The sequence below is a fragment of the Neolamprologus brichardi genome, chromosome 3 (genome assembly GCF_056152115.1).
Source record: "Neolamprologus brichardi isolate AB-2024 chromosome 3, ASM5615211v1, whole genome shotgun sequence".
In the NCBI taxonomy this organism is placed as follows: domain Eukaryota; kingdom Metazoa; phylum Chordata; class Actinopteri; order Cichliformes; family Cichlidae; genus Neolamprologus; species Neolamprologus brichardi.
This window is the reverse complement of record NC_142106.1, coordinates 51,769,572-51,793,944: the sequence shown is the minus strand read 5'-3', so window position 1 is coordinate 51,793,944 and position 24,373 is coordinate 51,769,572. Positions and strand designations below refer to the sequence as shown.

At 41.2% G+C, this 24,373-nt stretch overlaps 2 protein-coding genes across 3 annotated transcripts in view; both read left to right on the top strand.

Annotated features, from left to right (window-relative positions):
- The window catches only part of LOC148105762 (protein NLRC3-like), a 230,505-nt gene that overhangs the window by 56,473 nt on the left and 149,659 nt on the right, over positions 1-24,373 (top strand). The window contains exons 7-9 of one of the 2 annotated variants that reach the window (XM_087838905.1): positions 7,931-8,107; positions 9,852-10,028; positions 12,399-12,572. In XM_087838905.1, the coding sequence (XP_087695031.1) occupies positions 7,931-8,107; positions 9,852-10,028; positions 12,399-12,572 (528 nt within the window). The remainder of the gene's footprint in view (positions 1-7,930; positions 8,108-9,851; positions 10,029-12,398; positions 12,573-24,373) is intronic. The other variant, XM_087838906.1, reaches the window with a different exon arrangement.
- Positions 716-7,186, top strand: LOC148105766 (protein NLRC3-like). Its single transcript, XM_087830662.1, has 4 exons — positions 716-852; positions 4,422-4,498; positions 4,615-6,421; positions 7,123-7,186. Exons 1-4 carry the CDS (start codon positions 716-718, stop codon positions 7,184-7,186), a joined length of 2,085 nt encoding a protein of 694 aa, XP_087686788.1.

Sequence of the window (24,373 nt, the reverse complement as noted above, 5' to 3'; positions counted from 1 at the left end):
GTAGCGCTGTGTGGCAGGCAGGATTGGACCCAAACACAACAGGATGAAGTCAAAGAGGCAGCTTTATTTCAGCTGTGAACATGCAAACAGCAGAAATAAGGAAACATAACTGTAGGTTTGCAGTGAATGAAGCCTCAGCTCGACGCTCCACTTTGTCCCTCTTTTCCTTCTCCAAACAGCCACATCAGGAGTCTTTGATGGAGTTTTAAAATATTTAATTACCAATGTCCAAAGATGGGTTCAGGATACCTGAATCTACAATTATTAAAGCTAAAATAGTTCACAGGGTTTGGACTTTGTTAGGTGACGAGAGAACATCAAAGTGTTTTTATCTTTAAACAGTATTTTTATCACTTCAGTTGCTCTCACAGCCCTGTTTGTTATTTTACCAGAGCTCTTATGTTTCACTCAGTGCTCCCACCAAACACCTTGGAGGACACATTAGTGTGATTTAGATTTCATTGGTGTAAACACCAGTCACACAAGCTAACCCATGGAGGCAGCAGCAGGCTTTGTGTTTGGTAAAGTCTGTTGGCTTAAACTAAGAGAGTTTAGTTTGTTAGCACAAAGAGCTGTCAGCTAAAGCCCCGAATGCACTTTGAATACAGATGAACTGAGAAAAACACTTTAAATACAGCAAACAGTCAAACTGACAACATGTTTTTCTGCTGATCATCCACAGCAGTACATTTAGCATTCATGCTAGCAGCAGGATATGACTGTCCACTCAGCACCAACACAGGTAGGAGTGAGCAGTGATGAAGCAGGACTGTGGGCAAGTTTGAGCTACAATCCTATTGGCTTCTCAGTTTCTCCAAAGAAAAGGGGAAAAATTCTTGGTGTTGTGAAGATGTGAGTTGGTCTTGTTGTCATGGGGCTGGAAGGATGCTGGCAGTGAGAGGCTTTTCATACAGTGTTCAGTAACAGAATGAGAAGAAAGCCACTGCACATGAAACAAGGTGCTCGTAGTGTTTGTTTACTGTGTTTGTGCCACAATGTCAGATCAGTTGTAGATTCACATGCAGACTTGTCCAGTGAAACCAATGCAAGTACTGCAGTACAGAGCAAAGACTAAGCAAGGGTGTTATTGTAAACTTTAACAAAAGACTGTTATGTGACAAAGAGTAAGTACATTATTTTTATGAGTTTCAGATTGTTCATCATGTTCATCAATCCTCATGTTTAATATCAGCTCAGCTCTTTTTCCACACATTTCTATGTTGGTATGTGAAGCGGTGTGTGTTGGAGTGTTTCCACAAACACAGCAGTCAGAGTGGAAAGAGTGGATGTTGTAGGAGGTGTTTGTGTAGTGAAGAGGCTGAGTGTCTGTAGGACTCCAGCTGCTCCAGCAGGTGTCTCCTTTGTGCTTTGCTTCAAACACAGTGTAGGGAGGAGCTTCCACTCAGGTGTTTCAGGTGTTGCTGGATGGAGGAGGACAAATAGTTTTTCCCTTCAGTGACACTTCAGCAGCTCAATGTTCTGGGGAGATGTTTGTCTTTATGAAGGTTTATGGATTATTGTTCTTACTCTGGTTAAACTGAGCAATACATTTTCCATCTAACATTTAAAGTAAATTTCCAGGTGAAAAATAAGATCTGCAGCTGCAGCCTCTGTGATGTTTCACAGTCTGAAAGTAACAAATTCAACCAGAGTTCAAACAAAGGCTTAATATACGTGTGTATTTGATATAATGCCAACAAGTACAAATAGGTGTTCTTACAGGTCTTAATCACAGAGCTCTGATAAGTCTGGTGACTTTCACAGTCAGCAATTTTGCTGCCTTTTATTTTATATTGGCCTTTTTAAAGCCCTTCAAATGCTCCCACATTCATACAGAGCTTTTAATAGCAAACTCCTTTACAGTCCTTCTCCTCTCACACACGATCACACGACTGATTTGTCTGCAGCAGCTGTGTTACTGCTAGTATTTTATTATGTGTGTAATCTCCTCATATTGTTCCTATGGTTTAGTTTGACTTCCTTCTGCAAACTCAGCTGCTCTGTTGCTGATACACGTCTCCATGAATATGATTGATCAGATGCTGCCAACACCATGTGTTTCATGTGAACGCTCAGCTGAAACCCTGGGTTGACTTATCGAGTTAATAACAAGCTTCACGTGACTGTGAATGCTAAAGTAAATCCAGATAAAGGAAAGAGACCCTGCTAATGTTGGACTCACTTCTTAGTGTAGATCCCAGGAGGAAGTTCAACATAGCCAGCCATTCTTTGTGCTAGCTCGACCAAACCTGAGACCACAGTGCAGGATAATGATTATCATCTGTCTCTGTCAAGGACATTTAAAATCCACAAATAACAAAAATAATTATATTTGATCATTAAAAATATGTTTTCAATTAAAAAAGCATGAGCACACTGGTGGATTACAGAAACATGAAAACTCGTTAACAGTAAAGTTAATTTACGCGTAAACAAAGTGTCAAACATACTTAAGTAGAAGGACTGATGTTTGTGTTAAAATACCCTCTTAAAGCTGAAATACTGATTCAACTTTCTCCAAAAGTTGATTCGGTTCATCTGAACGTAGCGTTTTGTGGGAGAAACGTGTCGTCATCATCCAGGTGACTCCTTCAGTCTCAGCTGACTGCAGGTTTCAATCTTATAAACAGTAAATTTGCATAATGACTGAAACCAGCGCACTGAAGGAACAACGGGCTGGGAGGTCAGTTCCTTAATCTTAATTATGCAAATTCTCATGACCACTGATCAACAACCACTGATCAATGATCATGAGTCCCATTCACAAAGAGTTGGGGAATGGCTGCAATCACAGCATTGTAAGATGGTGACAGATGTACCCTTAGGCCCAATCCTCGATTCAGAGATGGTCTTTCCCTTTTCACGTAAATGGCTTCCTTGACTCCGCCCTCCAACCAGCGTTCCTCCCTGTCCAGGATGTTACATCCTCATCATTGAAAGAGTGTCCACTGGCCTGTAGGTGTAAATAGACTGCAGAGTCCTGGCCTGACGAGGTAGCTCTTCTGTGTTGTAGCCAGAGGTTGTTTGGTTTCCCCGATGTATAAATCCTGACAATCCTCCTGCACTTAACAGCGTACACTATGTTACTCTGTTTGTGTCGGGGGACCCGATCCTTGGGGTGGACCACTTTTTGGCGCAGTGTGCTTTGGGGTTTAAAAGCCACAGAGACCCGGTGTTTAGAAAAAATGCGTCTCAACTGTTCCGATATTCCTGACACATATGGGATCACTACAGGTTTTCTCTTAGGCAGCGGTTGTCCTTCTCTCCTGGATCAGCTGCAGCTTTCTTTAGGTACCTTTCCAGCTTTGACAAAAGTCCAGCTGGGATAACCACATTTACTCAGGGCTTTCTTGATGTTCTTCATGCATCAACACGTTCCTCCTAAAGTGTTATTCAGTGTTGTGACAGTCAGCTGCTTCAGCTGCTGCTGGGATGGGCTGTGGCAAAGAGAACAGAGAAAATCAAAATCAGAGTTTTTCTCTGAATTAAAAGCAAGGAAACAACAATATATTCTACATGGTGAAACTGATGGTTTCTGGTGTTTGGGTCTGTTTTTCTGTATTTATGCAGATAAAGTGTAAACTCAGATGAATTATACCATCAAATGTTAAAGGAAAATATGAGGATGAGTGTCTGTGAGCTGAGAAGGACGTGAAGCGAGCAGTTTATCCCAGAGCTGAAGCTGCTCTGTGTGCAGAGATGAGCTCAGATTCCTGCTGTGATTGATCAACAGTCACAGAAATGTAGACTTGTAGTTATTACTGCAGTATGGTCACAGCAGATACTGATAAACATGTATTATGAGGATGGATGATCAAGTTTCTCACTCTCTCCTTTAAATCTCAGTTTTTTTCTTCTTCACAGTTTATCTGTTCATTTATTAATGAATAACACTGAAGGAGTTTCTGTTATATTTCCCCTTGAACATCACCTTATTAGGGCGGCATTAGGAAATAGCCCCCCTCCAAAGAATGAATACATGAATGATGATAATAATAAAATGATTACAAAGCAGAGCTCAGAGTGGTAGAATGGTCAAACATGGATCCACGGGTGGTTCAACTGCATTTGGTGACGTGACTAAAGGAAATCTTTCAAATAATCCCACCATCAACGGGATGTTGTCTCCTTTACTACGGTTACTTTACTTGGTCACCGTGTGAATTTCTTTGAAATGAACCAAATTCTTTTATTTGTTGGTTGTTGCATATTTAACCTCTACAGTCAGGAAAGGAGGAGATGAGGCCTCAACAATGTTGGGTTGTAGCTGTGGTTCAGGTTAGAGTGAGTGTCCATGGAATAAATGTAAGTCAGTGAACTGGAAACATGACTGTGTTCAAACTTTTTTTTCCTTTTTATAATGAGTCTAATCAAAGGTGTACAGAAGTATCTCCACTGTGACTTTTCTGTGTCACCATCAGAGCTTCTGCACAGTGTGGAGAAAGATCCAGAACCAGAGCTGGACTGCAGACAGCCAGTCAGAGCAGCTGTGTACAAAGTAAGACTGAACATCTGTCTGCTGATGGACTCATTTCTGAAAACTGGACTTCTTGTGTTGTTCAGACATTGAAGAGTTTTCTTTCTCTTTAGTCTCATTGTTTTTCTTTCTTTCAGCAGATGTTGGTCTGCAGGAGGTTTTAGATGAACATAAGATCAGTCTGAGGAGGAGATGTGAACGTGTGACTGAAGGAAGTGATGAAACAGGAAGTAGAACCCTCCTCAACAGGATCTACACTGAGCTCTACATCACAGAGGGACAGAGTGAAGAGGTTCATACCCAACATGAGGTGAGGCAGCTGGAGACAGCTTCCAAGATGGACGGTCTCCATGACGCTCCAATCAGGTGCCAGGACATCTTTAAAGCCTTATCTGACCAACAGAGACCCATCAGAGTGGTTCTGACCAACGGCGTGGCTGGTGTTGGAAAAACCTTCTCAGTGCAGAAGTTCACTCTGGACTGGGCAGAGGGCTTGGAGAACCAACATGTCAGTGTGGTGGTTCTGCTTTCATTCAGGGAGCTGAACCTGATCAGAGATGAGCAGTACAGTCTTCTGGAGCTGCTCCATGTTTTTCATCCAACATTACAGAAGGTCACAGCAGAGAAGCTGGCTGTCTCTCAGCTTTTGTTCATCTTTGACGGCCTGGATGAAAGCAGACTTTCATTGGATTTCACCAACAGGAAGCTGCTGTCTGATGTCACACAGAAGTCATCAGTCAGCCAGCTGCTGACAAACCTAATCCAGGGGAATCTGCTTCCCTCGGCTCTCGTCTGGATAACTTCCCGACCTGCCGCAGCCAATCAGATCCCTCCTACATGTGTTGACAGGCTAACAGAAGTACGAGGCTTCACTGATGCCCAGAAGGAGGAGTACTTCAGGAGGAGATTCAGTGATGAAGAGCTGTCCTGCAGAATCATCTCCCACATGAAGACATCCAGGAGCCTCCACATCATGTGTAGTATCCCAGTCTTCTGCTGGATCACTGCTACAGTTCTGGAGCACATGTTGACTACAGAGCAGAGAGGAGAGCTGCCCAAGACCCTGACTGACATGTACTCACACTTCCTGCTGGTTCAGACAAAGAGGAAGAAGAACAAGTACCATGAGGGACATGAGACGAGTCCACAGGAGCTGACGGAGGCTGACAGGGAAGTTCTTCTGAAGCTGGGGAGGCTGGCGTTTGAACATCTGGAGAAAGGAAACATCATGTTCTACCAAGAAGACCTGGAGCAGTGTGGTCTGGATGTGACAGAGGCCTCGGTGTACTCAGGAGTTTGTACAGAGATCTTCAAAAGAGAGTGTGTGATCTTCCAGAAACCAGTCTACTGCTTTGTTCATCTGAGCATTCAGGAGTTTCTGGCTGCTGTCTACATGTTCCACTGTTTCGCCAACAGGAAGACAGAGGTGCTGAAGAAGTTTCTAAAACCAAAATCTTTAATCAAGATGATTTCCAGTGTTTTTGATAAGAAAGATCTTAATGCATTTATGCGGAGAGCCATGGAGAAATCCCTCCAGAGTAAAAATGGCCACCTGGACCTGTTTGTTCGCTTCCTTCATGGCCTCTGTCTGGAGTCCAACCAGAGACTCTTAGTAGGTCTGCTGGGTCAGACAGAGAATGGTAAAGGAACCATCCAGAGAGTCATCAACAACCTGAAGAAGATGAACAATGATAAAATCTCTCCTGACAGAAGCATCAACATCTTCCACTGTTTGATGGAGATGAACCACCTCTCATTATTTCAGGAGATCCAAGAGTTCCTGAAGTCAGAGAAGAAACTCTCTGAGATCCAGTGCTCAGCTCTGGCCTTCATGCTGCAGATGTCAGAGGAGGTTCTGGATGAGTTGGACCTGCAGAAGTACAACACATCAAAGCAGGGACAACAGAGACTGATTCCAGCTGTGAGGAACTGCAGAAAGGCTCGGTGAGTCCAGATGTGATCATTAACATCATTGATCAGTGCAGGTTAGTAGTTTAATTTTGAAAATAAAATCAGATTGTAACCACAAAGTGTTTGTGTCCGTACGCTGCAACCTTCCACACCATTCCTTTATTGTACAGACTCAGCAGCAGCTCCATGGATCCCAAATCCAAGAGTGGAGAACAGATCTGAAGTGTGTCACATCCATGCAGTCACAGCTGTTTCCACCATGTTTCCACTGATATTAATCCTGTTCAATGACACGTTTCATATCAGTTAATATGTTCTTTAGGACGTCCACTGACTTGTTTAAGTGTCCTGCTGGAAATCACTCAAATCATCCATGAAATCCATGAAAAATCCGTTTAGTGTTTCTAACTTCACCCTCTGTGCTCTCTCTCTCTCCATCCTCTTCACTGCTTCTTTCACTGATAATCACACAAACATCGTATTCAGCTACAAAATAACAATAATATCATCTGATGATCATTATTATAAGAGCAGGATCCATATTTGATATCAGAGTAACACACTGCTTGGTTATGTGCAGTCATCATCAGTGACTGTGGGTCAAACAGAAGCTCTCTGATTGGTTGCTGACCTTGGTCACCTGTCCACTCTCACCTGTTTGTGTTTGCTCTCTCTTTGCTGTCTCCATCCTCTCTCTCCTTTCTCTCCCTCTCTGTCTTTGTACCGTCACTCAGGTCCAATGGAAACAGTGACATTTACAAACTAATCAAAGACAAACTGATCCATGTCAGGTTATAACAATATTCAAAGTGAATACAGGCTGCTGCTGGACACAGTCAGGTAACATCATTTTGACTTGCTGTCACCTGGATCTGGACTCATAAACACTGAAGCCCTGAACAGGAATACAAATCATTTTCTGCCAACTAGTGACACACCAGCAGATAATGGCTCAGAAAGCTAAAATGAGCCAATCATTTCTGTGTTTAGTTCCCCTGAAATCAGATCTGATATCAGCAGCTCTGAGTTCATTCATCATTATTGTCCAGTGATGAGATTTCTGCTCCGTTTGGTAACAGTCAGCAGGTTTTTCCTGCGTGTGGACGTGAACAGTCGTACCTGACAGCAGGTAGCAAACAGAGATCATCTTTCCAGCTGGAACTCTTCACTGAGCTGAACTCATTCAAAATGTTCTGGAGTCAAAACAGGAAACAGTCCAAATGTGTGTCTTCACTCTGACTCTGGATCAGATCTCAGTGACAGACTGTGGACATTATGGAAGCCTAAATGTGACACCATCTTCCTCCTTCATCTGCAGATTAAAGCCAAACAAATATTCTCATTAAAAGTCTGCAGGTCTGAGAGAGACTCAATCGTTGTGTCATGTCAAACACAGTAAGAGGAGCTGAAGCACAGATGTGAAGAGCAGATTCATCAGATTATGACCTCACTCTGTTTTGTCTTCATATACATTCAGTCTGTGTTTATAATGCAGATTTTCTGCTTTTATAATAACACATTTTATATTTTCTATCATCACAGACTGACTCGGTGTGGACTCTCAAAGACTCACTGTGAAGTTGTGGCCTCAGCTCTGAAGTCCAACCCCTCCCATCTGACAGAGCTGAACATGAGTGGAAATTATGACGTCCAGGATTCAGCAGTGAAGCTTCTGTGTGCTGGACTGGAGAGTCCAAACTGTCGACTGGAGACTCTGAGGTGAGTTCACTGACTGCGGCTGTTGTTGTTTTTCTATATTTCAGGTCTTTGATTGATGTTTGAAACTTTCTTTAGTTCCTAAATGTTCAGGATGTGTCTGAAGACAAATGTGAAGAAGTTTGAGTGCTTTCAGAAATGTTGTCTTTCCAAACGACTGAACAACAGTTTTTCATTTTGGCTCCAAACAGAAGTGACAGACTTGAGCAGGGTTCATTTAAAGGCTGACAGAAGTGGAGTGGTGATGGGGAGATGTTTGACAGGACAGTGTTTCAGCCTCCACAGGTTCATGTTGTGCTCCATCAGTCAGTGAAGATGAAGTCAGTGCTGATGAGGCTGTAGAGTGTGTGAGGGATGTGAATGAGGATGATGAAGATCTGATGATCGCAGATAAAAACAGGCTGCAGAGACTTTGAGCCATACAGGGCACACAGTGTGTGTACAGAACAGCTGAAATCATTATGGAGGCCTCACTGGAATATGGAAGCATCACAGTACAGCTTCAGTGAAGCATTAAAGTCTCTGATATGAGATGAGAAATGAAGCAGCCAGAGCTTTTTCATGAGTGGAAATCCACTGTGACTGTGAGCTGCTGCTACAGCCTCCAGATTAGCCAGCAGCTCATCCTGCTCAACATTTTCTCACCAACTTTAATGGAAGTGTGATGTTTTCAGCTGGAGTGATGGTCAGGGTGGCCTCCCTCTCCTCTTCTTCTCCTCTTCCTCTTTCATTTGTAAAGCCACTTCTGCTGCTTTCATTCATTTGGAAGTCCTGTAGCTGAGTTTGGGAGAGACTAACAGCCTCAGCAGCAGAGGGGAGAAAGGCTGTAACACCACCACTTTACTCTGTTCTACCTGTCACATCATTTTATCAGGAAACACATATGCTCATGTTTTTACTATGTTTGTCTTGAAGATGTAAGAAGATCACATGGTGCTTTTTATTATTGTGTTGGTTTGTTTCCTGTCTCTTGGATGGAGCCCAGCTGTGCGTGGCCCCTGGGCCTGTGGTCAGAGTGTGTGCTGGATAATCCGGCCCAGGATGAGGCCAAACTGACATGGGATGAAATGTCTGTCACATAATTGAGCTTAGTGTAGTTTCATTTCTGCACAATTTAAAAACAACCAAAACTTTGTTCTGTCTTTTCTATGTTATACTGTAGACTTTCTTTGATACTGTGTCCAAAAGGAGCAGCTTTTACTTTGAAGGGGAGGTGTCTCTGTTTCCTCTTCAGGTTGGATGATTGAAGCAAATTAGTGTGTGATGTTCTTTCAGTGTTGCACTTTGTAGATGCTCCCTGAGCACTGGTCTGACAGCCAGCTGCACATAGAGACCAGTGTTGTTAGTCCAGGTCAGAAGATGACTTGTTGGAATGAAAATGAGCTTGTAGTTTGTCTGCTTTAATAATGTGACTGGAAAAAGGTGTTGGACTTCAAATATGTCCATTTCTTTCACACTTCACCTTTAAAAGTGAAGCCTTGTGGTTCCTGGTAGGAAAAACACGACTTTTTCAAGTCTTTTTCCTGTTTTTATGAAAAATGTACGACTTTAATGTGAAACATTCAGAGTTTTTTCTCTTGTTGTGTTTGTTTGAAGCTGCTTCCTGTTGGCTTCAGCTGTTTGGAGTTTCCATTTTCTAAACTTCTACATTCTGAACCTTCTTCAGCTCTGAACAGATGATGAAACACTGAATGATTTCAAGCTCACACTTTGTCTAATAAACTTACATCTTTCATTCTTTATACAGATTATGGGACTGTGGTTTGTCAGAGATCAGCTGTGATTATCTGGCAGCAGCACTGAAGTCCAACCCCTCCCATCTGAGAGAGCTGGACCTGAGCTACAACTACAACCTGCTGGATTCAGGAGTGAAGCATCTGTGTGGTTTCCTGGAGAGTCCAGGATGTGGACTTGAAACTCTGAGGTCAGTCAGCATGTTTTAGTTGTGCTGAGATGAATATGATGTGAAAGTTGTGCTGACACTAAACTGCAGACATCAGGCTGATATTATACTGATCCACACTGAGGATCTTCACGGTAAAGTCTGTTTTCTTCTTCTCTGGTTTAGTCCATTGACTGCAGCAGAACAATGTTCACATTTCAAACCTTCAAAGAAGAAGAAAAATCCTCCACTGGATAATTCACTGTGAAATTCTCAAACTCTTCATTCCACCTTAAAGTCTGTCTGACACTGAAATCCAAAGCAAAATGTGCGTTTGCTTTACAGACAGCAGTCCAACACAAACATACACACATCATCCAAAACACAGTCCAACATCCAAATCTCCTCCACTGCCAGCATGAATGATGGGAAAGAGAAGGAGGAACACTCTGACATTCAGGGTTAGAATGAGTTTCATAAAGCAGACTGTGAAGATCAAAGCTGCATTAGAAAGCTTACATGAATGAATGAGTGGACAGAAGTGGACAGAGATCATCTGAAGCACTTCAAAGGCTTTAAATCAGCACATTTCTCTTTATTCTTTATCAACTCTGTTAGTTTCTCTCAGTTTTCTGTGGAATGAAGCTAACAGCAGGCTAACAAGATGCTGACCAATAGGTTTCTATTAAAGGTTGTAATTTGTATATGAAAAAGTGCTTTGGTTCAGCAGGGATCAGCTTACAGGTAGAATACAGCTGCTGGATGGGATTAGCATGTCATAGCTATCTACCAAACTGCTAACTGGGGAATTTCAGGCCATCTATGGATCATTTTTGCTAACTGTTTATTCAGCTTAGGCTCACAGGGCTGGAGCCTGTGCCCTAGCTGTCATAGGGCAAGAGGCGTGGTCCACCTGCACAGGTGAGCAGTCCATCACAGGGCCAACAGAGAGAGACAGAGAAGCACTCTCTCACATCCACACCTACAGCCAATTTAGAAGCACCAATGAACCTAAGCAGCATTTCATTGGACTGTGGGAGAACATCCAACCTCCACAGAAAGGCCAACAAGCTTCAACCTACAACCTTCTTGCTTTAAGGCACTAGTGCTAACCACTTTTCCCCATTTCAGCCCAAATCCTGCATCTTCCTGTTTCTGACTCCAGGCCAGCTCCACTAACACTTTCTCATCAGACACTGCCACCTAGTGGAGGAAGTCTTAGTTCCATTTGAAGCTTCAGATTACAGTTAGTTCCTTTACAAAGAGGTGGAGGTGGTGGGGCCACAGCACCATCATCACTGAGTGCCATTGGACACTTAACCTTTGTTTCCATATGCTGGGAACTTCCTGTTGTTCCAAGGAGGTCTGGAAAATGTGTGAAAATCTCCCAGTCATTTCCTCACAGCACACTTCAATCATATCCCTCCCACTTCATCAGGACCAGGGCTTTTTCTCTCTTTGGTCCCACTAAGAGATTTCCACACAAACACCTCATCAGTGGGACTCTCAGAGCTACCAGCCCTTTGCTACAATCACAAAGCTCTTCATTGAAATCAATGATATCAAAGCTGGAATCAAATGAGTCCAAGTCTTCTGCTGATTCAGCATCACATTCATCTTTGCTCCTTGTCCTGCATCCCCACCATGGACTTCATTCCTTTCCAAGCCAGCCTTGAGTGTCCTTTATTCAGCTCATCCTCTGCTTTACTTTTACACCTGATTTTAGCTGCTTTATCTCTCTTTCAACAAGTTTCTGTGTCTCAATCTTTTTCTTCTCTTTCTCATAACAAGACAGCTTCTTCTGCCTGAGAACATGTTGGAGTGATTTACTAATCCAGGGCTGCTTATTGGGGAAAATACTTCCTGTTTCCAAGGTAATCCCCATTTTTCCCAGAAAGAAATGTAAGTAGAAATTGATGATGTAAGTGAGAACATGAGCCTTTAAAAAGTCCCAGTGGGTGCAGTCAAAGCAGTCCCTCAGTCCCAGTATAGAGTCTTTGGTCCAGACTGGAACAACTGTGTGCCCAGTTTGAGCTCTCTTCAGTCCTGTGACCTGACAGACCCAGAGGGGCCATCACATCACATTTAGAAGCTCCCCTAATGGAGCCACAACACATGTCCAATACTTAGTCTGTCTTGTTGGACCAACTGGAAGAAATGATTCAAGGACTTAGTCACAGAACTGAGATTCAGATCTCCAAAATCCAACTGGCTGCATCAGGACATATAGTCTGAAACTCTGCACAGTTTCCTGTTTGAAGCTGCTTCCTGTTGGCTTCAGCTGTTTGGAGTTTCCATTTTCTAAACTTCTACATTCTGAACCTTCTTCAGCTCTGAACAGATGATGAAACACTGAATGATTTCAATCTCACACTTTGTCTAATAAACTTACATCTTTCATTCTTTATACAGATTGTGGGAATGTGGTTTGTCAGAGATCAGCTGTGATTATCTGGCAGCAGCACTGAAGTCCAACCCCTCCCATCTGAGAGAGCTGGAGCTAAGAGGAAACAACCTGAAGGATCCAGATGTGAAGCAGCTGTCTGATCTTCAGCAGAGTCCAGACTACAGACTGGAGACTCTGAGGTCAGTAGAGTGATGGAGTGAGTGGGTGGTGCTGTCAGCAGTATTGTACTAAACACAGTCAGTATGAAACAAAGATCCAGTGTTTCCTGTAAAGCTGCAGCTTCTCAGTGAAGCTGTGAGAGGAGAATGGTGACAGGCTTCAGGATTGGACACAAACACTTCCTGTTTCTGACCTTTATGGTCACCATAGTAACGGCTGACACGCTCTGATCAAACACTGTCAACAGCCAATCAGCTCTCTGAACAAAGCAGCACGCAGACCAATGACTGCATTCATTTCCAAGTTTAAAGCAGTGAAGAACACAGTCTGTAGGTGAGGAAGAATTTAGTGAGAGCAGATGTTTGGATGGAATTCCTCCAGTTAACAGCTGGAACCGTCCATCTGGATTGTTGGGCTTGTTGTTGGGGTTCCTACAGAGCTCAGAGTGGACACACCAAGGTTCTTCTAATGAATGAAAGTCCAAACTCAAACTAGGAGGGAAAAACATTTTCATCAACTTCAATAAAAATCCAAAGATTAGAAAAAGTGAAGCAACAATGAGTCCTAGTACAGTCCCAGCACTGAAGTCCCTGCTGCTCTTTATACTGGATGTGCTGCATCACTGACTGACAGCTGATGAAGAGTCTCTGGAAACACTCGTTTATATCCTCTGCTCTTCTTTCTGCAGGTGGAGCTGGCTGTAAACAGGACGGTGTGTGTGCTGAGAGAGGAGGAGCTGTGTCCTGATGATCCAGAGAGGTTGAAGCAGCAGCAGCTTGTGTGTAGAGACGCTCTGACTGGGCCATGTTACTGGGAGGTGGAGAGGAGAGCTTCATCCAGCAGTGACTGACAGAGGAATGAGAAGAAGTGCAGATGACTGTCAGTGCTTCAGAGTGAACTGCTCTGAGAACAGCTCCACTGTCAGACACAATGTAGAGTCCAGCATCATCCCTGTGTGTCCCTCTGGATCTGACAGAGGATCATCAGTGTATCTGGACTGCTCTGCTGCTGCTCTGTCCTTCTACAGTCTCTGCACAGTCTCTGTCTGACTCTGGCTTCAGACCCTCCTGGATCAAACTCACCTGGAAAGACTTTCAAACATCACTCAATAGATTTGAATACAGAATATATTTGATATATACTGTAGATGTACTGTAGAGTTGCAGTTTGTCACTTGTAAATACAGTCTGTGAGCAGCTATGAGCTGAAAGATCTTTCTAGAAACACGAAATGTTTTCACTCTTCTGTTGCTTTTTCATATATTTCCACAACATTAATATTGATCCCACCTGTCTCACCTGTTTCATGCTTTTATACATAATAACAGGACATGTGTGATCTGAGCGCTGCTGTGGTTGCTGTGCTGCACGTCTTCATTTAGATAACAGAGACATCTAGTGGTTCAGAGGGAGAACTGCAGGAGGTGGAGCTGTGTTTTAGCATGGAAACCTTTTTTTTATCTTTTAGGCGCAGATACAAATATGACAAGTATCAGTGTAAGATACAAAAGGTCAAATCAGTTATCAGAGGGAACAGTGATCACACAGCAATGTAAGAATAGAAACATAACAGTGAATCTGGACATGTATACAGATGGAAGCAAACAAACAGGATGTAACACTACATTAAAGCCACAAATGGGAAGAAAACAAAGCCAAAGGAAAATATATTTGATCTCAGGAATCCAAATCAGATGCTTTAGAGCAGGGGTCGGTAACCCTGGACACGCGTGTCACAGCTGCCACGTGAAGCGTTAACTGATGGCACGACCATAGCTGGACTGGCCATCGGGCATACCGATGGTGATTTTTTTGTTTTTATGAGCCGATGATGCTTTGTAATTTATTTTTTTTGTAACGGTATAAACAATGAAAGGTGGTGGATTGGCCGGATGCTGGTCGATGTGTAAAAATAAGTCAGTTGTTTGGTAGTGGCTATGGCGGAGCTTCCACAGAGGCAGCAGGTGGATGAGAGAAGTTGAGGCAGGAGGAGCAGAGACCCGAGGCGGCCGCTGGTGTTGTGCCAAACTAGTGGTGCAAGGTCCACTTCAAAGGTGTTCTATGTTAAATGTTGGTCAGGTTAATCAAAATGGAAACTGTTGAACGTTTCAGAAGTTTACACATTAACCAACATGTTCCAGCACTAAACATCGCAAAGCCTTTAGTTTTTGAAGAGAGGATGCTGCCATCAAATTCAAAATGGGCTAATATTTTTCTTTAAATGTTTCATTTTCTCACTTTGTTTAAAATCCTGGTTTATAGGATTTGCAAATTATTACATTCTGTTCTTAATCATATTTAACACAGTGGATCAAATGTAGGGAAGTGGGTGTTATATTCAGATTGTGGGATAAATTTAGGAAATGTTAAACTTTTGATGTTAATGTTGTTTATTTGCAGGGTTTAAAAATAAATGTGTTTACTGTTTGAAACTCATACTTGGCCTTCTACTCTTCATGGCTTCTTAACCAAGCTAACAGGGTGGACAGTCTGAGGAGCTGGGAAAGAAAAGCATCTGAACTGCTTTAAGTTTCTTGAAGACATTTTATCCAAGAAGTTTCTTCAGTTCTGAGAGCGACTGGTGGAGAATCCCAAGGTTTAGGTCCCGTGTGAGTGTCCCCCTAAGAGGGCCATGGACTCCCTATTGATCCTCTGCCTAATTACATGAGCCAAGGTGTGAAAACGGGTATAGGTCACAATCAGTCAAGGGCTGTATCCCAATTCAGGGTCTGCAGCCTCAAAGGCCGCATTTTAAGGCCGATTCACAGCGACGCGACGAAGGCTGTCCTGATTCAAAGGCTGCTCGAAATGGCCTTCAAATGCGTCCTTCATTTCCCTGAATTTTAAGGATATGGTGGTGTAGACTTCATGACCCAACATATCCCAGACTCCATAGCGCAGCGGTGGGTGTGGATAATTTTGCCGAAAAAAACGGCGGAAGAGGGGCGGCCGAAGAGTAAACTTTTAAAGTAAGTAATGAATATTATGTCACTTATTTATGTGCAAATGTTTAATAACGAAGAACATTAAAACATTACTGTTGGCCACATGTCGGCAAAGTTATGTGACATTAGTGACGTTTGTACTTTCAGTGTTTACTTTGTTTTAAAGCCTTTACTTTAAATTATACGCTGTTCAATAGTCGACCTTAATCTTACAGAGAATGTGATGATTTTATGGATAATTAAAGTCAGTCATATATCCACAAACACAACAAGCTGAAAGTCAGTGATGCTGCTCGGTTTGCAGTCCTGAATATCACGGCACAAGCAGGATTCACTGCACTGTTAATGTTAGCTATGTTATATTGCTGCCTCTGTTCGGTGGTGTCGAGCCAAACGGACTTTAACGAGTGTTTGAACGAGCTGACGGTTCACTCGTTAAGCTGAAAGAAAGATGCTTTAAGTACATAAAACATTCATGAATCTGATCGATGAATAATATCTTCCCAGCACTCGATATCTCATAGTTTTACATATCAGCCAACATTATTGTCTACATGCTCATAAATATAGAAGTGACTTGGCTATTATAACATATTGCAAGTTAAAGTAATACTGCACTGCACGTAAAGTAAGTAACATCTTGTATGAGGTGATTAGGGTCAGCAGTACTGTGTATGGGAGCCTAAAGCAAAGTTAACTGCACCAGTACCAGCTTCACAACATATTGTATATTATACGTTTCTACCTTTTTGTAATATGTCATCTGTCATGTTTAGATGCAGTGACAATTGCACGTTTGGAGTCGTGGTCATATGTGGTTTTTATATACAGGGTATTTTTTTTTTTTTTAATTGTCATTTTTTTCTATTTTTCTTGTTTGTTTGCACATCATTATTGTGTGCATATTGCATATGTAACATTATTTTTATTGTTAATATTATTATTAGATACCAAAGATACAATTTGATTAATTGTTTTCCTGTCAACATGTCAATAAAAATGCAATTACACGCGTAAACAATAGGATCAAAATACACTTTTAAAAAGTCTGTTGATCAAATACTGATTTTCAAAACATTCTAGAGGAAAATAGAGATAAAATAATCTGAATACTAACAGTGATCTTGGATGATGATGGAGGCTTGAATGGATTATTCTGTTTCAGTCAATAGGTTCATATCTATGACAATAATTTGATGAGTTTAACAGGTTGGTTTAGGCCTGGCAATACAGCAAATATTCACAAACCTTTGTTTTTGAAGAATGTTGATCTTTTTTGGGATGAAGCTATCTGGCAACATGACACAGCCCTTTAACCTCATCTGTATGTCTATCATGTGGCTATGGTACTGGGTTTTGGTTTGATGCATATGCAGGTTACAGCTGGGGAATGGCAGTATGTTGTGGATTGGTTTGGCATGTTCAACCACTGTTACACCAAACTCTCTCACTTATAACATGATCAAGGCCTCTTACCCAGTGTCATGGATTTTCTGTAGTTTTGGGGACACAGGTCCAAAGTCTGAGGCAGTAAGTCAGATCAAAGAAAGCAATGATTCTAAAATGGGAGTTTACTCGTGTCATTGTATATATCCAGGAATATGTGCCTGAGGATAGTTGTCATGAAATCAATATTAAATCAAAGTATTCCTTAATTCCCACAGCTGGCATGAGTTCTCCAAAGCTGCCTGCTGTCTCAGGATCTGTCTCCAAAAAGAACCAGGGAGCGCTAACATGTTATGTTCTAAACTGATGAAGAAAATGCACATTAAACATAGTATAAACTTACTATGTTAAGTAATGTGAAGAGGATGGCGTTAGCTCCTATTGGGTTGGTTCCTTGATCAGTGCAATACAGAATCATTAATCTGGTTTGATGTAATGTCCTTAAAACACGTCAACATGAGGCTCTGTAGTCTGTGTGGCCTCCACATGCCTGTATGACCTCACTACAACACCTGGGCATGCTCCTGATGAAGTGGCAGATGGTCTCCTGATGGATCTAGCAGCATATTATGATTCAAGAACACAACATTCAACTACTGCTCAGATACTGGGAGTTTGTTTAAAAAGGATATTTAGAAATCAAGAGCTTACGTTCACTTGTGCTCTGCCAGGGCCAAACGTCGGTCTGGATGAGGGCATCACTGGATACGATTTGCTTTGTTGGTTCAGCGAGCTTGTTGTAGTCGTCAACAGCAGCCGCCAAGCGTTTCTTCTCATCTAAGATGACCTTGTGAATTCTGTGTCGCCTCTTGTTGCTATCTGTAAATAATCATAAAAAAGGAACACCTTCACATAATGCATATATTTACATTTTAATCTACACTCATCAATTTGTTTGCTAGAACAAATCACATCCAGCTTAAACAAACCTGGATCTGATTTTATTCTGTTTACAAAGTAGCTGTACAAGCTGTACAAACTGAGCATCAAACGGTCCGTTTCAAAGAAACTGTGACACCATTTTGTCTGTAAAGACTTTGTGTTCGCACTCTGATGATGACGACAAGCTCCTCTATTCGTGCCTGCAACGCTCCAAGGCTGCCATCAGTTTGATCCGTTTCTAAGTGAGAGGAATATTAATCAGAATACAGGATGAGTAACAGTCACCAAACTACAGTGGACTCTGTAATCACTGACTTGATGATATTCATTATAAGACATCTGGAGCCTTCATGTGCTGCATTATCATGAGATAACAAGTATGTTGGTGTTCAGGTTTATAAAACCAACTAGTACGACATCACTTCAACCCAGGTCCAATCCAATTTGATCAAACGCAACAACTCTGCCATCAATTGTGCTTTTACAAGGCTTATTTTTCATTGTTTGTTGACACTGTCAGAAAGATCTTAATTCTAAGTTCTTTAATGAGGCCATGGTGGGTCCTGTTGTTATACACGAGTGCATTATATTGAGACTCACCTTCAGCCCATTGCTGCACATCGGCCACCCATTGCTGCAGTGTGTCGTCATCCACACCCAGCTCATTTCTGCTCGCATTCAGGCTCTCCACTTGTTCTCTAAGGATCCTTATGATCTAAGAATACATTAATAAATGTCATTCATATTGACATTTTTAGAGTGCTGGTGTTTTTCTGTGGAACGCCAGGACTGCCATAATGAATTAATTAAATACACCATTAAATAATTAATTAAATGTGGCAATAATTAATTAAAATCAGAAATAATTAATTACATAAATATTTATGACACATGTAATTAACTAATTATTGACACATTTAATTAATTATTGACATATTTAATTAATTAATGACACATTTAATTAATTAATGACACATTTAATTAATTATTGACACATTTAATTAATTATTTCTTTATTTCACATTTTAATTAATTATTGCACAGTTGACTCCTTCAGGTCTCACCATGAAATAATTTTATCTGTCAGCCTCACCCATCAAACTCAGGGGGCGGGGTTAACGCTGCCATGCAGCTTCTCTAACATTTGATTGGTTGCCGTGCAAAGTAAGGCAAGACAGGTCAATCCTATATAATCGATTGCTTGTGTCGACTTGGTATCCCAGAATGCATTTCAAATCACAGGCCGCAATAGTGTAGTTTTAATAATAGTGTTTTAGCTGCGAATGTCTGGTCAGGTTGTCAACATAGAACATGTTTGCAAAAGTGCTCAGATGTTTTCAGACATTTCACTAGCTCTGCTAACAGTCAGCTGACAGAGTGCACCGAGCTCACAGACCCGGTGTTCCAGCTTAACTGTTTATTTTGTGTGTATTTGTTTGTTTTGAACCGGTTTGTTTAGATATTCCACTCTCTGTGTTTCACATGTTGCATTTGCAGATTCTCATTTTCACCGAACGATCGTCTCTTTCCGCCTGGTCTTGTGTCGCTGTGCTTCTGTAACATAAAGAACGAGCTGACGTGTTTCTCACGACACCAGCGATCAGCTCAACAGGCCCTCAGTTTACCTGCATGCATCCTCCTCATCCTCACCTGTCAGCGGTTGTTTAACACCTGCTGCTAATTCAAGAAACACGTCCACGTTACCTGGTGATAGTCACAGTTTAACTGGGCAGCCGGTGCTCGATATTACGCAATGTCAGCACATTTTTCTGCACAAGATAAGTAAATATAGTTTTTCCCGAGCGCAGAGCTGCTGGAGCTTATTTCCCAACAGAGCACTTTATAGGCGAACCCACTTTATCAGCGGCTGATGTCCAATCACCGGCACACAGCTTTGAAACCTCACCTGAGTTTTAGCTCTCAGTGTTAAACGCTGGACTTAATTCACTCAGATTTTGTCTGTCGGGTCACGTTTACTTCGCTGTTTTATTTACAACTGAGCAAATCGGTTTGGCTGAGGTTAAAGTTACGTTTCAGAACTGCACAGTTTTACAGACGTTTAATGGTTCACTGGCACATGTGTTCGACTGAACCATTCGCTTTTCTTTATCTGGTGTGTTTTGGATTTAACAGTGAATCTTGAGAGTAAACTGACTTATAAAATGTTTTTATACAAAGAGGAAAGAGAAGGCGCATTTCCACCGAGAGGAGCAGAGTTTCCAACTACATGTTCATAATGCAGACTGCAACCTGGACAGAAATATTATATCATCTGTTTTTTAATAGTTACTTATAGCAACTGTATTCTAAGCACCAGCTGTCTGTTAGAATATTTAGAGTTTACTTAAATAAAAATAAATGAGGTTAAAATATAATTTGATTTTTTTCTCTTTTTTTTCTTTTTCGGTCATGTTATGTTTGTCAAAGGCTTGTTACAAACTATGAAACACATCGTGCAGACTTCTGGATGTTTTGTTCTTTATGCTGTAGATTTTCACGTCTCTGGAATAGTTGGCAGTAATAAGGATGATTTTCTGTAAAATCATATTGATATGACCCGTGACATATTCGTAGATGACCGTTAGATTAGTCAGCTGGGAAACTCTGTGTTACCTCAGAGAGCTGAAGATATCGTGGATATGCTGAACTCGCTCTGTGGTGTACAGGTCCGTTTACCCTCATGATTAATATTCACAATAAAAATATTAGCCGAACATCATGAAGTCTGTATGTGTGTCATAGTGTCGAACAACCTTTGTACAGTTAAAGCCAGCAGTTACTACATGGCGGAAACACCAACGTTATTTCTTTTATGCGTTTATACGCAGGTCACACTGATGACTGAACAAAAACCCAAAGATCAGCTGTTAATCGAATTTATTTGCTCTCTCTCCTCCTTAAACATGTTTTTAATGTTAGTTATAATTCAGAATTGGTGACTGAAACACATAGGACACATAAGAACATCAGGAAATAAAACCCCGATAAATATAACCTCAGTAAAATAAGTCAGTGTCAGCGGGGGTTATTACAGCTGTGTACCGGGGCCTGCGCTTTGTCGGTGGTAATAGCTCGATTGCTTGCGAGGCGAACGGGTCTATCCCCCGCTTTGCCGTGAGACTGGGCAGACATCTCCGAAATCATCGAAGCACTTTTGCAAAGAGGCTCTATCTTGACAAACCGACCAGACACATGAAGATTAAACCGCTACATTCTCAGCTAAAAAAATATTAAAACGGTATTTGGTGACATACAAACAGGGTTTTTCAAAGTTCAGTTCTGTTAGTTTCCACATGCTGGTTGTTGTGTGCTAAAAACAATGGCCACTAGACCAAAGCAATGGTTTTGACTCGATCAGCGTTAGCCCCGCCCCCTGAGTTTGATGGGTGAGACCTGAAGGAGTCAACTGTGCAATAATTAATTAAAATGTGAAATAAAGAAATAATTAATTAAATGTGTCAATAATTAATTAAATGTGTCAATAATTAATTAAATATGTCAATAATTAATTAAATGTGCCAATAATTAATTAATTACATGTGTCATAAATATTTATGTAATTAATTATTTCCGATTTTAATTAATTATTGCCACATTTAATTAATTATTTAATGGTGTATTTAATTAATTCATTATGGCAGTCCTGGCGTTCCATATTTTTCCCCCATTTCCACACACATTAAAATGGGTGTTGAAAAAATGACCTTTAGATATCTCTGGCTCAAAGTGCGGCCCAGTTGTTCCACTTTCCTTTTGTTCCAGCCCAAAGCCAGGAGGCTCAGCATCAATGTTCCCTCTAAGCTGCGCATGTGCGCAATTGCGCACTGCTGACACGGTCTCTGCGCACAGAAAATCTGTGTTGCGCATAAAAACAATCTAACCTGAATTGAAATTAAAATTAATACTTTAACAATTCTGTTTTGCAGTGTTAGTCAGTAAGTGACTGGCTGCTCCCATATGGGATTAGAACGATGCCACCTTATCCCATAGTCCAGCTAATGATGAGATTTACATTCGTATATATGCAGCTAATCAACGTCATTGACAGACTATGACAGCGTCCTTATGTGCCGACACCAGTGTTTTAGCGAGCAAAGCGGCGTGGCTGATGTGGAGTGAAGCCACGTTAATGACAACGTGGACAACCAATGGAGATGTGAGACAGACGGAACAACTGACGGAAAAAGTGTGGACTTTATACCAGTTTTTAAATTGTGTTGATCGGCCACGTAAAACCAGAGTTGTGATATAAAAAAAAATGCAATGTTTGGTTTCCTTCCTGAATACTATCGCTGTTTATATTTACTGCAGGAAGAAACGGTTATAACGGCGTTTTATAAGAAAAAAGGCTCGAAAGCCTGTGAGCAAAAACAAACTCCACCCCCCTCTCCCTTTCCTATTCGTCCAAAAAAGTACCATGTCGACCAATCAAAAAATGATATAGCAACGTGGCATCTAGTTGTTAAGAAACGGGGGGAAGTTTTAGGAGTGACAGCGGTGTCTTGAGATGTGAGAGATTTGAGACGTTTAGCGCAAATCTTGTGTAGTTAGTGTGTAGTGTAGTTTTGTTGTGAGTGTCAGAACAATGAGGCGACCGCTAAATGTTACAGGTGTTACAGCAGTGATACATCTGCTGTTGTCAGGCCTGCAGGTATCAGGCTGTTGTTCTCCTTCATCTCATAGTGGACAGAAATTGTTTTTTGCAGTGGCACAAATAATTTGTGTGGCATCAACTTTGATGCAGAACAGCTGATTGTTCTGTAAATAGTTTGAAATGTTTGTTTAAAAACGCCTTGGCTGCATTAAAAGAAAAATAGCTGCAAAAAACTTTGTTGTTTGCCAAACTGAGTTACTTTTTTGAAGAAGTAACTATATAATTAATTGCCCAGCATTGGTCATTATATACTATATTTTGCAGACAGGACTCTCTCCCAGGCCACAGACTCATGCTCATAATACAAGTCAGAGCTTTATAAAAAAAGAAGAAAAAAGTAAGTTGTGTTTTCGAAATTGGAGTTCAAATTATTTTTACTTCCAATAGTGTTAACATACTACACAGGTCAAGATTTATTTTTAAAATTTTCACATTAAAATGTTTTTTTAAAATTGGAGTCAGCACACCCATCATGATGACTTTTTACTACGCCTTCCTGGAAAGCATCATGACCTTCTCCATCACCTGCTGGTCCCTCAGCCTTCATACAGGAACAGACTGCAGCATCAGTGTGCTCTAAAATCATCGGCCTGCCTGTCAGAACTCTGGCACAGGTTTTCATCAACAGGCCCTTAGACAGGCAGCCAAAATCATCAACGACCTCTCTCACATTCTTCACCCTGCATTTCAATGGCTCCCCTCTGGGCGACACCTCCGCTGCATTTCCTGCAGGACTGAGAGGAGGAGGAGCGCCACCTCTGTCTCCAAAGCCACTCTGCTTTTTAACTCCAGCTGATAAGAACATTGCCCACACCAGAAACATAAACTACACTCTTATACTACCAACACTTTACTCACTTTTAGTCACTTACAGTTATTTATTCACCTTCAGTCACTTTAATTTTAAAACTGTGTAATTTTAAAACTGTATATACTGTGTATTTATTATCTCACTCTTATTGTGCTTATCTTCAACGTCATGCTGCTCTGTTGTATGTTAATTGTCCCTTGGGGATAAATAAAGTCTCTTTGATTCTGATTCTGATCTTCTTTTTATATATTGGTAGTTTGATAGGTTTTGTATTTGTATTCTTTTACATCATATTAAAATGTATAAATACATAGATTTAAATATATTTGTGTATTCATGTCTGGATTGTGTTTGGTTTTCTTTTATTTATTTCTGCAGTGGTTGTTGTGTATTACTATTTAGATTGTCTTTTTTTCCATTATTGTAATTGTGTATAAAGTTTGATTTGAATGAAAGTTACACTCAAATGTTTTCAGTGTTGCTGTGTTGAGTGTTTTCATGTTTAATGTTTGTATGGAAGACACAGAAAGACGTTTGGCTAAAGAAATCTGTGCTAGAGTAACTTTAAATAAATAAATAAACAGAATGTAAATAATGATGTTTAGTATTTGAGAAGGAAGCTGTTTCTATAGGATCCTGATGGACACTCAAAGGTTTATAAAATGTTCTGATTAGTTGTTTGCAGCAGAATATCAACGTATGTAAATCAAAACAACAAAAGTGTGTGAGACTACAAATTCTAGAATCAGAACTGCTGATTTCATTACTCTGAACTTTTAAAGGCAGGTTTTGTATCTGAGAGCAGGGACACTTGCTGTGTTCAGTGTGACTCGTCTCTGCAGAAGATCAGGGCTCTGATAGTTACAGTTAGCGGGTGACTTACTGGGCAGGTGGATCCTGAGTGTCTGTTGAGTCAGGGTTCATTATGGTCCTGGTTGCTACTGGAAATAAAGAAACAAAAGGAGGGTGTGTTGTTCAGGAAGTACAGACTGTAGCTCAGCAGGTAGAATTACTAACTGGAAGGTTGGAGGTTTGATCCCTGGCTGCTCCAGTCTGCACGCCACGGTATCCTTGGGCAAGATAT

What these genes read in the sequence shown, in the direction of transcription:
- LOC148105766 (XM_087830662.1), top strand. Translation starts at nt 716, where the DNA reads ATGACTGTCCACTCAGCACCAACACAGGTAGGAGTGAGCAGTGATGAA. An exon ending in ATTCTTGGTGTTGTGAAGAT is followed by an intron (nt 853 to 4,421) that starts GTGAGTTGGTCT and finishes TGTCACCATCAG; the next exon opens with AGCTTCTGCACAGTGTGGAG. An exon ending in AGGAACTGCAGAAAGGCTCG is followed by an intron (nt 6,422 to 7,122) that starts GTGAGTCCAGAT and finishes ACCGTCACTCAG; the next exon opens with GTCCAATGGAAACAGTGACA.